Source organism: Oryx dammah, unplaced genomic scaffold, assembly GCF_014754425.2.
Source record: "Oryx dammah isolate SB20612 unplaced genomic scaffold, SCBI_Odam_1.1 HiC_scaffold_11, whole genome shotgun sequence".
Lineage (NCBI taxonomy): Eukaryota > Metazoa > Chordata > Mammalia > Artiodactyla > Bovidae > Oryx > Oryx dammah.
Window position 1 is genome coordinate 30,264,751 of NW_024070195.1, and position 16,365 is coordinate 30,281,115.

At 38.3% G+C, this 16,365-nt stretch overlaps 1 protein-coding gene across 2 annotated transcripts in view; it reads right to left on the bottom strand.

Annotated features, from left to right (window-relative positions):
- LOC120870042 (CD2 associated protein) overlaps positions 1–16,365 on the bottom strand; it is an 86,685-nt gene that overhangs the window by 53,986 nt on the left and 16,334 nt on the right. For both annotated transcript variants that reach the window (XM_040249504.1, XM_040249503.1), the window contains exon 2: positions 4,540–4,700. In XM_040249504.1, coding sequence (XP_040105438.1) covers positions 4,540–4,700 — 161 coding nt within the window. The remainder of the gene's footprint in view (positions 1–4,539; positions 4,701–16,365) is intronic.

The window sequence follows — 16,365 nt, forward strand, 5'->3', positions numbered from 1 at the left end:
AGATCTTCAAGACCAAGATAATCACGATGGTATGATCGCTCACCTAAGAGCCAGACATCCTGGAATGTGAAATCAAGTGGGCCTTAGAAAGCATCACTACGAACAAAGCTAGTGGAGGTGATAGAATTCCAGTTGAGCTATTTCAAATCCTGAAAGATGATGCTATGAAAGTGCTGCACTCAATATGCCAGCAAATTTGGAAAACTCAGCAGTGGACACAGGACTGGAAAAGGTGTTTTCATTCCAATCCCAAAGCAAGGCAATGCCAAAGAATGCTCAAACTACTGCACAACTGCACTCATCTCACATGCTAGTAAAGTAATGCTTAAAATTCTCCAAGCCAGGCTTCAGCAATACATGAACCGTGAACTCCAGATGTTCAAGCTGGTTTGAGAAAAGACAGAGGAACCAGATATCAAATTGCCAACATCCACTGGATCATGGAAAAAGCAAGAGTTCCAGAAAAACATCTATTTCTGCTTTATTGACTATGCCAAAACCTTTGACTGTGTGGATCACAATAAACTGTGGAAAATTCTGAAAGAGATGGGAATATCGGACCACCTGACCTGCCTCTTGAGAAACCTGTATGCAGGTCAGGAAGCAACACTTAGAACTGAACATGGAACAACAGACTGGTTCCAAACAGGAAAAGGGGTATGTCAAGGCTGTATATTGTCACCCTGCTTATTTAACTTCTATGCAGAGTACATTCATGAGAAACACTGGGCTGGAAGGAGCACAAGCTGGAATCAAGATTGCCGGGAGAAATATCAATAACCTCAGATATGCAGATGACACCACCCTTATGGCAGAAAGTGAAGAGGAGCTAAAAAGCCTCTTGATGAAAGTGAAAGAGGAGAGTGAAAAAGTTTGCTTAAAGCTCAACATTCAGAAAACGAAGATCATGGCATCTGGTCCCATCACTTCATGGCAAATAGATGGGGAAACAGTGGAAACAGTGTCAGACTTTATTTTTGGGGGCTCCAAAATCACTGCAGATGGTGACTGCAGCCATGAAATTAAAAGACGCTTACTCCTTGGAAGAAAAGTTATGACCAACCTAGATAGCACACTGAAAAGCAGAGACATTACGTTGCCAACAAAGGTCCGTCTAGTCAAGGCTATGGTTTTTCCAGTGGTCCTGTATGGATGTGAGAGTTGGACTGTGAAGAAAGCTCAAGGCCAAAGAATTGATGCTTTTGAACTGTGGTGTTGGAGAAGACTCTTGAGAGTCCCTTGGACTGCAAGGAGATCCAACCAGTCCATTCTAAAGGAGATCAGCCCTGGGATTTCTTTGGAAGGAATGATGCTAAAGCTGAAGCTCCAGTACTTTGGCCACCTCATGCGAAGAGTTGACTCATTGGAAAAGACTCTGATGCTGGGAGGGATTGGGGCAGGAGGAGAAGGGGAAGACAGAGGATGAGATGGCTGGATGGCATCACTGACTTGATCGACGTGAGTCTGAGTGGACTCCAAGAGTTGGTGATGGACAGGGAGGCCTGGTGTGCTGCAATTCATGGAGCTGCAAAGAGTCGGACACGACTGAGCGACTGAACTAAACTGAACTGATGGCTGATTCATGTTAAGGTTTGACAGAAAACCACAAAATTTTGTAAAGCAATTATCCTTTAATAAAAAATAAATTAATTATAAATAAATAAATGGCTAAAAGAAAATTTAAAAAAATTCTGCTTTGTAATAATTTTATGTTTACAGTAGAGTTGCCAAGGTTCTGCCCAGAGTTCCCATATATCTCCCATATATATGCCACGTTGATACCTGGCCTAACTGTATTACACCTGTCAAAACTAAGAAATTAACACTAGTATATTACTACTAACAGAACCACTGACTATACAGATTTCACAGTTTTCCCCTAACATCCTGTTTCTATTCCAGCATCCGATCCAGGACACCACAACGCATGTGTCACTATGGTCCTCAGTCTCTGTCAGTCTCTTAGGCCTTCCTTGTTTTTTAATGACCTTGAAATTTTTGAAAAGTATTGATCAGATAGTTGTAAAATGTTCCTTAACTTGAGTCAGTCTGATTTTTTTTCTCACAAATGGACTGCAATGATAGGTTTGGGAGAAGAATAAACCAGAGGCTCAGCAAATACATGGTATCAGCATAATTTATTACTGACAATGTTAGCCTTGATCACTTGGTAAAGGCAGTATTTGCTGAGTTTCTCCACTGTAAAGTTGCTATTTTTCTCTTTCACCTATTCTTTAGTCCAACCTACACTTGAAGGATACTTGGGGGTGGGGACAGTATTTACAAATATTATTTGGAATAATTCTGTAAAATTTATCCTTTCTATTCCAATACTTACATAACAATCTATTTATATCAGCATTCATTTATTTAGACTTGTGCATACCTATCTGCTCTTCAAATACTAGGTTATTTTGCTGCTCAACCCGCTTTCCAGTTGGTACCTATGTTGCCTTGACATGGCCCATCATTTTGTTTTTTCCAAATTGTTCTCTTCGCATTACTAGCTTCTCCAGGCTCATCCTGTGAATACCGTGTTGCAGCCATAGGATCACTCCTCCCAGGAGCCTCCTTTTACTGGAAAATGATATTCTGAAACCAAGATCTGAGCACCGAGTATACTCACTGGTACTGGTGTGTCACTGCTTCCAGGCCCTCAGTGGAAGAAATGAGGAATATATATATGCATGTGTACTGACCAGCATATAAACACACACATATAGAATTATTTCTGTATGTATCTGTATATATTTTAAATTAAACATGAGTTCATGCTAATGTCTCCCAACTCTAGTCCACCCTGTGGTTCATTTTAATCCCAGATTAAGCTTCCCTCCATCTCCAAGCAAACACAAACAGCACCCTCTACTAGCAGGCAGTTCATCAAGTCCAAGTTCTACAATTAGGTGAACTGTAACAGGACAGGAAAATATATTTTAAGATGGGAGCCCCATGACAGGTCATCTCCACTACTGTGACCACATGTCAGCACAGGGACTACCTATCAGCACACAATTCAAGAGAACCATAGTAATACTTCTTACTAAGTTCCTTTTTTTTAAACCACTGTTGTATTACTTCAATATATTTTTCCTGAAAAGCCACTTTCCCCACTCACCCCAAAAAAGAGAGAGAGAGAGAGACAGAGATGAGAGGCCAATGTTGCAGCTTACTAAAGACAGGCCACTTTAAAAGGAAGAAAACAAAAACATTATGTGATTTTCCTTATATCATTCTACCAACAAAGGCAGATTTAATTGGACTGTGTTTAAATGCAGTTATTCTACTTCAGTTTTGACAGCATCTGCTTTACACTCCATTTTAGATTAGAAGAAAGTCAATTTGTAAAGTAAAAAATAAACAAAAGAGCTCAATTCCTACTACAGCTTTTCTCAGGTCTTTCGAGAGGTAAAAGTAGTTAGCTCACCTTCTCTAAAATCAATTAACGAAGTATGTGTTCATACTTAGTAAAACCACAGCTGAGCAAATATTTACGAAGCATTCACACTGCACAGACATTCTAACAACTACTCTGCAAGTTGGACAAACCAAATGAGAGGTAGACTCGAGCCTTCCCAGAAGAGTTCACAGCCACAGATTCATGAGAAGAAAAGAGGGATGTGGCTGAATGTAAGAAAACTAATCTAGAAAATAAAGACAACTATAGCAGTGCTAGTTGCTCAGTCGTGTCCATATCTTTGCAGTCCTACGACCTGACCACGGAATTCTTCTAGGCAAGAATATGGCGTGGGTTGCCATTCCCTTCTCCAGGGGATCTTCCCAACCCAAGAACTGAACCAGGGTCTCCTGCATTGCAGGCAGATTCTTTACTGTCTGAGCTACCAGGGAAGTTCTGGGTTAAGACTATTATAAATGGCGTGTAAATACACAGATATCTTTTACTTTTTTTTTCCTCCTCTAAACTTCTGAGAACTTTTTTAGTTTGTAATATATTTAAAAATCTTGATTGTTTTCTGGCCGAAGTGACTAGAACATTATTTAAAAAGGAATGACTGCTGCAATGCTGAAACTTAAAAGTAAGAATACAAGATTCTCAAAGGGGTTAGAAAAGCAACAAAACCCAGTAAGTGTTTTTACTCACACTTGAGTAAAGAGGCAACTATCTCAGATTTCAGTTCAGATTCTGTTTTATTAGCTAACCAACCTTGGGTAAACACCATTTAACCTCTCAACCTACATGTCATTGATTTAAAATGGGGCTATCATCTGCCCTACTTCCTCCAGAAGACGTTTAGGATTAAATGGAAATGTAGGTAGCAAAACTCTACAAATTACAAAGTGCTACCTAAATTACAGGTAGACAGGTACACGTGCACACACACACACACACAGTTTTATAATCCCCCAGGACACCAGGCAACAATAACATTCATTACAATGATACCTGAGTCTCCAGTTATTTTAATTCCTCAGATGAAAAATTTATCTAAAATATTTTCGTGTTAAAAATATGTGTCAGCATTTCTTCAAGATTAAATCCTATGGAGCAACAGCAAGGAATTAACTGAGAACGCTTACCTTAACAAAATTATCAGGAAACATTCCTCTCCTCCCATTCAGTTCCCCTTCCAGCCATCCTTCCTCCTGCAGCTTCCTCACGTTCCTGATGACTTCCCCAACTCGGATCGTTAACTCATCATCATGGATAGCATCGTAGTCATACTCCACAATATAGTCAACTAAAAAAAAAGAAACAAACATCTAATAACTTAACTCATGAAATACTACTAACCATATTAATAAACTTAAAACTAAGGAACCTATTTAGCAATGATTAATACTACAAAGATACCATCAAGGCTTACCTCATTGTTTAATATTTGGCTACATCCGCAAATTTCTTTTTTGCCTAAATATAATGCACAGTACCAGTGTTAAGGAGAAACCTCAACACAACGGACAATTTACCTCGTCAGTTATTCTGCCCATCAGCTATACATCCTTTGTGACAAACTCTAACGTGGTCCCCATGATACCCATCTCTTGATATTCACGCCCTTGTGTAATCCTCTCTCCTTCAGTGTGAACGTGATCTATGACTGACTTCTAATCAACAGACTATGACAAAGATGATGGACTGTATGTGATGACATAAGGCTGTAATATCCCCTCGCTAGGAAACTCTGTAACTTCCTGGCTTTGAAGTCGCAAGTTGTTTTGTTGAGCTGGCCTACGGAGAGGGCCACGTGCAAGTAACTGAGGAAGTCTCTGGATGAGAGCTCACAAACAACTGAGGCCCTCAGTCCAACTGCCCACAGGGAGCTGAATAATGCCAGCAGCCTCGTAAGCCTGGAAGCAGATCCTTCCCCAGCTGAGAAGCCGGCCATGAGCAATACACTGATTGCAGCCCTGCAGAGGACGTAGCCATGCCCGGACTGAAGAAACCACAAAAACTGTGAGATAAAAAATGTGTATTATTTTTATCTGCTAAGTTTGTGGCGATATTTTTCACAGAAGCGTAGAAAATGAATACACCCTGACATGAAAGCTGTTAAGGATTTTAAGGTTATAGGACAGCATATAAGCATACTATTAACATTTTAACTAGCTATACCACCATTACCTTTTCTTCCTCCTATAAGAATGATTAAGAAAAAAGAACACATATACACAACTACACCAAAAAAGAAAAAAAAAAAAAAGGAAAGGGAGTATAGGCAGACACTGTTGGCTACCAAACAAACAGCCATTCCCACACCGACTCCTCCTCTTCCTTCCTTTCTCACTGAACCCTGATTTTGTTCAGGTATTTTGGAACCCTGTACTTTTACAAGTGAAGCTTCTCTCAGACTCAGAGGGTAAACTATTGCAGATCAGCACTTCTCGAGTACTAGCGTACAGTCAGGTCACCTTGTTGACTTTGGGAATCTTGCTTAAGCGCAGACTGAGCAGGTCCCAGGACACCTAACACTTCTGGTCAAGGAGACAAAGGTCTGAAGAGAACCGATTTACAGCAGGTGCTCCCTAGTGGCTCAGTGGTAAAGGATCCACCTGCCAGTGCAGCAGATGCAGGGGACACAGAGGGTGCAGGTTCAGTCCCTGGGTCAGGAAGATCCCCTGGAGAAGGAACTAGCAACCCACTCCAGTATTCTTCCCTGGGAAATCCCAATGACAGAGGAGCCTGGCGGGCTAAAGTCCACTGGGTTGCAAAGTATCAGACACGACTGAGCATGCACACAGATTAGTCCTCCTACAGACTTTGGATATTCTTCATTGAGAATGTAATGGCCAAAACTGCTACAACTGGATTAGACAAGAAAAACAGCAAATAGGCTTAGAATACAAGAAAGGAAAGATGAAAATGGCTTGGATCTTTACTAGATTGATCCAACTGCTAAGCTAACCAGCCCTATAACTTTTAGATTTCTTGTTACAGAAGCAGTTTTTTTCTTAACTTTTAAGTAAATTCTAGACGAGATTTGTATTTGCAGCTGAAAACATACCAATCTGAGAAGGGAATTAGCAAGAAACTTTAAATTCCTGAAAATGGATCCATAACTGATAAAGCCAGAGCTCAGAAAACTTAAGGAAACTATAACTGAGACATCAAACTGCTCTGCAGAACCCCAGAAAGGCCAGAAATTAAGAAAAGGAGCGCTCATGGGAAACACAGAACTGAAAATAGGGAAATTAATATCTCATGGAAGAGCTGAGACCCATTAATAACCACAACAGTTCTGAGACAACAATGCTACACAGGCAGGTTATTTTTCTTCAAAGGTAAAATACTAAAGGGTTAATCTCAGAAACACGCACACGCGCGCGCGCGCGCACACACACACACACACACACACTAGTCTGGAGGAACTAGTAAAGCTACTATGGATGAGTGATGGTTTCCTAGAAAAATGACTTCTGATAACCCAGAATTTAGAGGTCTCCAGAGCAATGGGTGGTTTCCAACCTACTAACTCTAAAATAAAATTTAAAAGTCATATCCATATAAAGAGTTCCCAATTGGCTTTTTGCTTTTCATTTATTCATAAATACAAATAGTAGACAACAGTTAACCATGAAAGATGATAAACTGAAAAACCACGCTTGGATGAAGCACACACCAACCTCTCCCTTTCCAGAATAATTCAGTACTAAAGTCATTAGGTATAGAAAAGCATAGTAGGGGGAAGGGAGACAAGGAGGCAAAGGAGTCTGAGAAGGTGTGAGAAAACAGGGACCAAAAAGAGTAGAGAAGGTATCCAAAGCTAGGGTAGGGGTGGCAGTGACGCTATCAGAGCCAAAGTAGGGTGAGAAGGGTGTCCGTCTGTGGCGGTTCCCCAGGTGCAGCCTATCACAACTCGAAGGTAGGGTGAGGAAGGCATCCATGCAGAGGCGACATGATATGGTATGCCAGGTCCCAAGCACAGTGGTGAGGGCATCCAAGCTGATGGGCAGATGGGTGAGGAATATCAAGCCACACTGTATTGGGGGTAGGGCCAGATCACCATGCAGAGGAAAGGCAACCTAGATGGAGGGCGGAGGTCACCTAGAACGAGGTCGAACAGCCCATGCCAGAGAAGAGGGTGTCCATAAAGGGTGGGGAATGACTGGTTACCTCTAGGAGAGTTCATCAAATAAATTAAGGACAATGGAAGCCAAGTTTCTCTATGAAAGGAAGGGAGTTACACTATAATGGGAAAAGACTTCACTTAACCCTATGATACTAAATGGGAATGAGAAGTATCACCATGAACTCATGGTTTTCAATACATAGACATTCACATACACATAAAACACAAATGTACCACACAGGCATACAAGCTCTATCCACTGAAAGGGCCTGAAACCACAACCTCTCAATGAGCAAACCTAATACTGAGATCTTATAAAAACCACTTTCTACTGAAACAAACCAGGAATCCTTGGGAAGATATGCAATTCCAGGGCTTAGGCAGAAAAAGTACAAGATACACCCAGAACACAGTGTTGTGCCAGAAAGCAAGGAAGTTCTCAAAGAAAGATAAGCTAATGTCCAAGGACACGGAGAAGTAGTATCAGAACAGATCCTACTGGCCAAGTCAAGACAATCTGAGCATCAAAATAAATGATGAAAAAACTAAAATAAAATAAATGATAGTGTAACAATATACCCCACTGAATAAAGCAAAAAAACCCCATGAGTCCACACGTATATAAATAAATGTTTATTTCTTACATTTTATAATTGAACTGTGATTAAGTAAAAGATCCTGATCTGTAGAAAACACTAAAATACTCAGGAGAAAAGCATCAGTCAGGAAAAAACTCTCTGTATTGGACTTTAAACATTTCTACAACTTAATGTCTAAAAATTTTAAAAGATTTAAACTGTACAAATTTTCACCCTCAAGAGATGTAATAAAGTTCCTAAAATCAGAACAGAATGTTATTTAAAAAAAGAAATATGAAAATAAAAAGCATTTGGAAATATATCTTCCAACAAGTCGTATTAATTTTTTTTTGCAAAGGTAGAGACAAACAAACCCAAGAAAATTTTATCAAAACAGGTAAAGAGACATAAAGAAAATATAAAGGAACAGACAAGACACAGATAATCAATTCAACACCCAAATAACGGTTCTAGGGAAAAAAAAGAGAAAACAGAGAATAGGTAATGAAATAATAGAAGAAAATATTCCAAAGCTATATGAAACAAATCTTCAAATAGAAAGGGGTCTATGAGAGTCCAGTACAATAAAAAAATTAAAAAGTAACTTCTTGGAGGGGGGTGAACTCAGAGATTGGGACTGACATATACACACTACTGATACTATATATAAAATAGATAACTAATGAAAACCTACTGTATAGCTCAGGGAACCCTACTCAATGATCTCTGCTATGTTGTATTTAGTTGCTCAGTCATGTCCGACTCTTTGCAAACCCATGGACTGTAGCCCACCAGGTTCCTCTGTCCGTGGAATTCTGCAAGCAAGAATACTGCAGTGGGTTGCCATGCCCTCCTTCAGGGGATCTTCCCAACCCAGGGATCAACCCAATGCTCTATGGTAAAATAAATAGAAGGAAATCCAAAAAAAGAGGAGATGTGTGTGCATATACATACAGCTGATTCATTTTGCTATATGGTAGACACTAACACAACACTGTGAAGTAACTATATTCCAATTAAAAATTAATTTTAAAAACATATCCTAGAAATTTCTCTGAGAAGAAATAAAAGGTTCATATACGAAAGAATGAAAATCATATTCATTCTCACTGGCAACACCAGATTCCAAAAAAGAAAATAAAAAGGCAAAGCCACCTAAGTACTGAAGAAAACTGTATTCCATATTCAAGATATAACATTTTCAGACAGACAAGGACAAAGAAAATTAATTCCTACATATGCAATTTGGCCACCTGATGCAAAGAGCCACCAACTCAATGGAAAAGACCAATATTGGGAAAGACTGAAGGCAAAAGGAGAACAGGGCAGCAGAGGATGAGATGGCTAGATAGCATCACTGACTCAATGGACGTGAATCAGCAAACTCCAGGAGACAGTGGAGGACAGAGAAAACTGGCAGGCTCTAGACCACAGGGTCGAAGAGTCAGACACGACTCAGCAACTAAACAACACAATACATGGGCAATTACATGTATTATCCGACAAAATAAGAACCAAAAGAGAGGGTACAAAATTCAAGAACCAGTGAAGCCAGTCTCAGAGTAAGAAAAGTTCTAAGACAGTAATCATGCAACAGATCTAAGGAACAGTCTAGATTAAGCAGGAGACAGAAAGTTGAGGAAGTATTTGGGGGCAAAAAAAAAGCGAGAGCCAGACTGTGAAATTGTATACTATCCTTAAGAATCTGGAATTCAAAAAGACAATAAAACTATAAGCAGAAGAAAAACTAAAGAGACTAGAAACTTCTGAAAAGGCAAAGAGCTATACAGTGTTGAAAATATAATCATCATATACACTACTTGGCTGCAAAATTAAAAGTATTTACATGGTCATAATAACAGAGACTAGTTATAAATTTTACAGTGAAAACCAACCTATAACAAAACAGAAAGGCTATGTTACGGTTACAGAACAAAATGTAAATATTAACAAGACTTCACATTATAGGATAAAGTAAATATTGGGGAGGTTGATAAAGAGAAAGGTAAATCTTCATCATACAAACTTCTAAGTCCAGAAATAATGTGTTAGTTGCTGAAAAAGAAATAGAAGTATAACTATAAAACTCAGAATTCAGAAAGGTATCCAAGAGAGAAATAAAACCGTATCGGGATAAACAAAGAACAGAAGTGAGATTACAAGTAAGCCAAATCTTTACCTACCATATCAGAAGGTTAAAAAAACGCAAGTATCCAATCAGAGACAGCTAAATAAACTTGTTATTTAGAAATATAAAAGCCAAAAAAATCAAAACTGAAAGATTAGATAGTTCTAAGTTGTTTCCCTCTGGAGAATGAGAACAGAGGAAGAGAACAGTAATGCAAGGAAATATTGCTTTTCCATTGTTGTTGTTCAGTCGCTAAGTCATATCCAACTCTTGGTGATCCCATAAACTGTAGCATGCCAGGCTCCTCTGTTTTTATAGCATACGCAGGTATTACTTCTATAAGATTTTTTTTTTTTAAGAAAGCACTAAGTATTAAAGGTGGCTTGTCCAATATTATTGTCAAGATGTTTATAACTCATGATTCTATGTTTCATAATTTAAAAGTTTATTGAGTCAAAGATAATTTATTTCTCCTAAAGAAAACACCATATGGTAAATAAGGTTAAATTCTTGCCCTTTTATTTTAACGTCTGGCCACACCACGCAGCAACACGTGGGATCTCAGTTCCCCAACTAGGGGCTGAACCCATGGGTTCATTGGGAGCACAGAGTCTTAACCACTGGACTGCCAGGAAGTCCTTCTTGCCCTTTTAAACATCTTTAATTACGCTTGTAATATCATTCTAAATAATAAAGGTTATAAAACAAAGGTACTGTAACAACTTATTTTTGTAAAAAGGGAAGAAACAAACATATGCACAGAAAAATATAAAGAGTTACATTCTAAAATGTTAACAGATGCCTGAAGGGATCTAAGATGCTGTTTGTAATCTCTTTTTAATATAATATTTCACCTCTAGTAAAGAATTAAGAGTGGGGCGGCAGATTGGGATTTTGAGGTTGACACGTACTCATTGCTTTATTTAGAAGAGATGATCAATGAGGACCTACTACATAACAGCAGGGAACTCTGCTTGGTATTTATTCCGTAACAACTAAATGGGAAAAGAATCTGAAAAAGAATAGATACATGTAGATGTATAACTGAATCATTTTGCTGTTCACCTGAAACTAAAACAACATTGTTAATCAACTATACTCCAATTAAAAAAAAAATTAATCTCATCCGAAAGAGAGGATAGGACTTGGCCTCATCCTTATCTCTAAGAAGAGATTTTTTGTTTATTGAAGGATTCTGAAGTTCCTCAGGCACCTTTGTTACCTTAAGACTTTACCAAACAATGTCATTATGGTGGGGCTTCAAACCCTGTTGCAGCCGTTCTACCTCTGTAAGAGCTAGACACTAAAAAGGTCAGTTACCTGGGCAGTCAACTATATCTTTTCAATAAAACTATGGACACTAAGACTCAAGTGAGTTTCCCTAGTTGGCAATACTCTCCATGTTGTCACACATCCTCGCCAGGACTTAACGCCATCCAAGACGTTAGAGAGCGAGACTGACATCATGTCAGGTACCTTCATGAAATCTGCCCCAGGTTTCTGTCCCCTTGGCCAACCTTAATCTGTGTCCTTTTACAATAGAATACCATCCCCAAGAGTATAAGAGCTTTCAATGAGTTCTGCAAACCCTTCCAACCAACTGTCAAATGTCAGGGCAGTTGTGGGAATCCCTAAAGTCTGCAGCTATCATAAGTGAGAGCATTCTTAGAAACAGTAACCCACTGAAATATTGAAAAATCCTGAAATGATTTTTCTACAATAAACATACACCAGTTAGGTAAAAACAAGTTACTAGAAACACTGATGCTCATTAGACAGTATGTAACAATGATACTTGCAGAAAAGCTAAAACAGTTTAAATAAAACTTCATTTAATTCACAAGTCTGCTATACCAAGAATCAGTATCCTCCATATTGTGGAAACTCAAAAAATTCATTATTTTAAATTTCAAATTAAACAAAACTTTCACCACTTAAAACAATTGTATTTGATTGACTAAATTTATTTCTTCATTTAAATGGCTGCTTAAAGTGAAGAAATACATGTTGACTAAAAACATTTGGAAGGAAAAAAATAAAAGGAAGAGAACGTGCACATCCTGAAAAACACTCCAGGATTACAAAAGGTATACAGACCCTGTCTATCACTGATACTCTTCCCCCTGACCTACTCTCCCACAAAACCAATCATTTAAGATGACATTTTCTGGTTGTGGATTATTCATTGTTCATTTCAATTGTGACTGCCTCTGAAAGAGAATGTAAAATTTAAATTTGTCTATGTAACAGTTTCTTTTTAAAGTGTGAAGAAAGCTATCCAATTTAAGCAGATATGACATTTTAGCATTTATCTGATCAGTAGGGTAATAAAGATTTTAAAACATAGCAACAAAAGACTCAAAATAAAAGAACACTAGATAATCTGCACCAAATCTCACAGGATGAAATATAAAAACCCTGGATGAACTACAAAAATCACCTTCTTAGGAAGATTAAATGACTAAAAATGTAGCAATTTTATCAGATAAAATTGAAGTGAGCACTGGAAATCTACACGCACAGTTTGAGATAGGACCCAAATAAATGCACCCAAGCACTGTACCCCAGTTTAACGTTATGTGGGTGACTCAGGAAACCTCACACCAAGACAAAAGAGAAGAAACCAGAACCCTCTCTGGGAGATGCCATATTATGTCAAGAAATACTTTTTTAATTTACAACATCCAGAGACAAGGAAATATAAGCTGGCATATAAAGCGGAAAAAAAAAAAAGACTAAAATAAGTACCTAGGGAAACAAGAAATAACAGAAACATTTCAATGAATTCCAAATACTGAACTCATCACATACAAACTTTAAAATGATGGCATTTACCATGTTCAGAGATATAAATTACAGCTTGAAAAACTGACACAAAGCTGAATAGCACAGACAGGGAGAATATCAACTTGAACCACAAAAGTATTCTAGAATTGAGAAAGACAATAACCAAAAGTAGGAACTCAATGGATAAATTTTAAAGTATATTAGACAAGGCTGTAGAAAACTAGCTGAAAGGCAGACAGGTAAACAGAAACTAACCAAAATTAAGCCAAGGACAAAAATATAAAAAATAGAGATGAGAATGTAACAGAAACAGAAGATATAGTAAACCAGTCTAACATATTTAATTGGCGCCCCAGAGGAAGAAAAAAAGAACTATCTGAAAAGTTAATATCTATCAACTTACCAAACTGATAAAAGAGATCAAACCACAGAGTCAAGAAGTCTAAGCAATTCCAAATGGAATAAACAAAAAGAAACCTGCAACTCAACACAGTAAATCTGCCAAACAGCACAGAGGAAAAAGAAAAAAAATTCTCAGAAGAGACAAATTTTTAAAAGGTTACCAAGGAAGCAATACTTAAAATGGGCTTCTCAGGAGCAACAATGGAAGCCAGAAAGCAGCAGTTTCATATTTCCAAAATGCAGAAAGAAAATAGCTGCAAATCGTAAAATCTGAACCAGAGGGAAAAACCCAAGAACAGACAAGCAAAAACGGAGTTTGCCACCCTGAAATAAACTCTGAAGGTGTTCTCTGAGCACATCAGGAAAAGAGGAACACAGCCAATATCCAGAGAGAGATTCACTAAATGAAGGGAGAGTGGTGAACACATAGGCAGATGAACACCAAGTAAAATAACAACCTGACTCAAAATGGACTGAAGACTTAAAACCTGAAACCATGAAACTCCTCACAGAAAACACAGGCTGTAAGCTCCTTGTCATCAGTCCTGGGGATGATTTTCTGGATATGACATCAAAAAGCAAAGGCAACAAAAGGAGAACTAAACAAGTGGAACTGTATCAAACTAAAAGCTTCAGCACAGAAAGGAACTCATCAACAAAGTGAAAAGACACCTACAGAATAGGAGAAAATATTTGTAAATCATGTGTATTAAAAGGTATTAATAAGAACTCATACAACTTAATAGCAAAAACACAAAAAGAAAAAGCTAACAAAAAAAATCTGAGTTAAAAATGGACAGAGAATCAGAATAAACATTTTTCCAAAGAAGCCATACATATAGTCAACAGATACCAGAAAAGGTACTCAACATCAGTAATCATCAGAGAAATGAAAATAAAAACTTCCAACTATAAAATAAGTAAGTCCTGGGAATGTAATGCACAGCACAGTGACTTTAATAAAACTATACTGCATATTTCAAAGTTGCTAAGAGAGTAAACGTTTTACAAGTTCTCATCACAAGAAAAAAAATTTTGTAACTATGTATGGTGACAGATCTTAGCTAGACTTACTCTGGTGATCATTTCTCAAAACATATAAATATCAAATCATTATGTTGTACACCTGAAATACACTGTTATATGACAGTTATACCCCAACAAAAAGCCTAAATAAGAAGCAGAAAAAGGAGGAGGGAGGCTGATGAGGAAATTTAAAATACAGGAAGATTAAAATAATAACAGCTGTATAAATCAGGAGTTAAAGTAGCCTAAGACTCTTGCATGATACATAAAGGAGAGTAAAGACAATAATTAACATTACATATTTAAAAGATAAACATGCATGTGTTAATCACTAAAATAATACAGTATAAAATGCCAGATCCCCACCCCACCAAAACAAAACAAAAAAAAACTCAGCTTGCGATTTCAGTTCCAACATGAAAGAAGCTCAGAGACTGTCACACTCACCCTTATGAGAAAAAATTTAAACAAGCTAAACAATCAATGACTTTCCTTAAGTCCATCAGAGAAGTGAGGACAGGGGGCAAACCACCATCTCAAGATACAGAGACACAGGCACATCCAGAGTCACAGTTAAGATCGACTAGATCATTCCAAGCAGAAAACACTGGCGTCATCAACTGGTATGAATACTGTATTAGTTTCCCAGGGCCTAACATAGAAACTATCACAAACTAGGTGACTTCAAACAATAAAACTTTTAAAATTCTTTCATGGTTACATTTTTGATGGCCGGAATACAAAATCAAGGTATCATCAGCGTTGGATCTTTCTGAAGACTGATGAAGATTTGCTCCATGCTCCTCTCTTGGCTTTTAGGGGCTGCCAGCAATCTCTGGCATTTCTTGGCTGGCATAATTCCAATCTCCGTTTCCATGGCCCTCCCCTTCTGTGTCTCTGCCTCAAATCTGCTTCTCCTTACTCTTACTAAGGATACCAGTCACTGGATGTATGGCCAACCCTAACTCTAGGATATCATCTTAAGATCCATAGTTAGCAGAGCAGGACTTAGACATAACATTTCGGGGCCAAAAAGTCAATCTACTACAAAAATTTAAAACACAAACTTCAACGAATTTCTGGAGGCCAAGTGTGAAACAGCCTAAGAGCAGAAAACTCCTAGGGACCACAGTATCAGCAGGCCCCCACCTTTTGTGGGTTTTACTTCCAGGAACCCCATCGGGTTCTCACAGTGAAGAGTCTATAAAGATCTCCTTGTGGTTCTGGCAAGGAGGAAAGGAAAAGCAGTCACTGTGAAATAACCACTAACCCAAACAAAGACCTGCTCTCCAGGAAAAAGACTTCACAGGTCCTGACTCCACCATTGGAAAGGGTATTAACAGCACTTCTCTGATTCCTGTCCCCTCTTTCCTTTCTGTCTCACACGGAGAAGCGGGGAGATAAGACATCACAGACCCAGGACAAAGACCCACCAAAAGTTTCATTTTAAGATTATAGGATGCTTCCTCTCCCCAGCACCTTACAACCACACTGATGGGGCTCCATTAATACAAGAGTTAATCACCACTGAAAGCATTTACATGATGCAGAGTCTACCTGAGAAGGAGTGCTTAGGGAAACCCAAGAGGGGGGCAAAAACAAGGCCACGAAAGGAATCTGATGCCTCTGCCACCTACCAGGTGGAACGACATTAAAGAGTACACTCCTTGACAGTCTACTATAAAACCTCACACAAAAGACCTATTAACCTCAGCTCCTTTTATCTAATACAGCATGTCCAACTTTCAACAAAAAACTACACATCATTCACTCAGAAGGCAAGAAAAACACAAAGACAAAGCAAGAGTTAAGGCCAGACTCAAGTATAACAGATTTTTTGAAATCAGAGAATTTTAAATATGTTAAGGGTGAAAATGAAAAAAAAAAAAAAAGGAGGTAAGCAAAGATGAGTAAG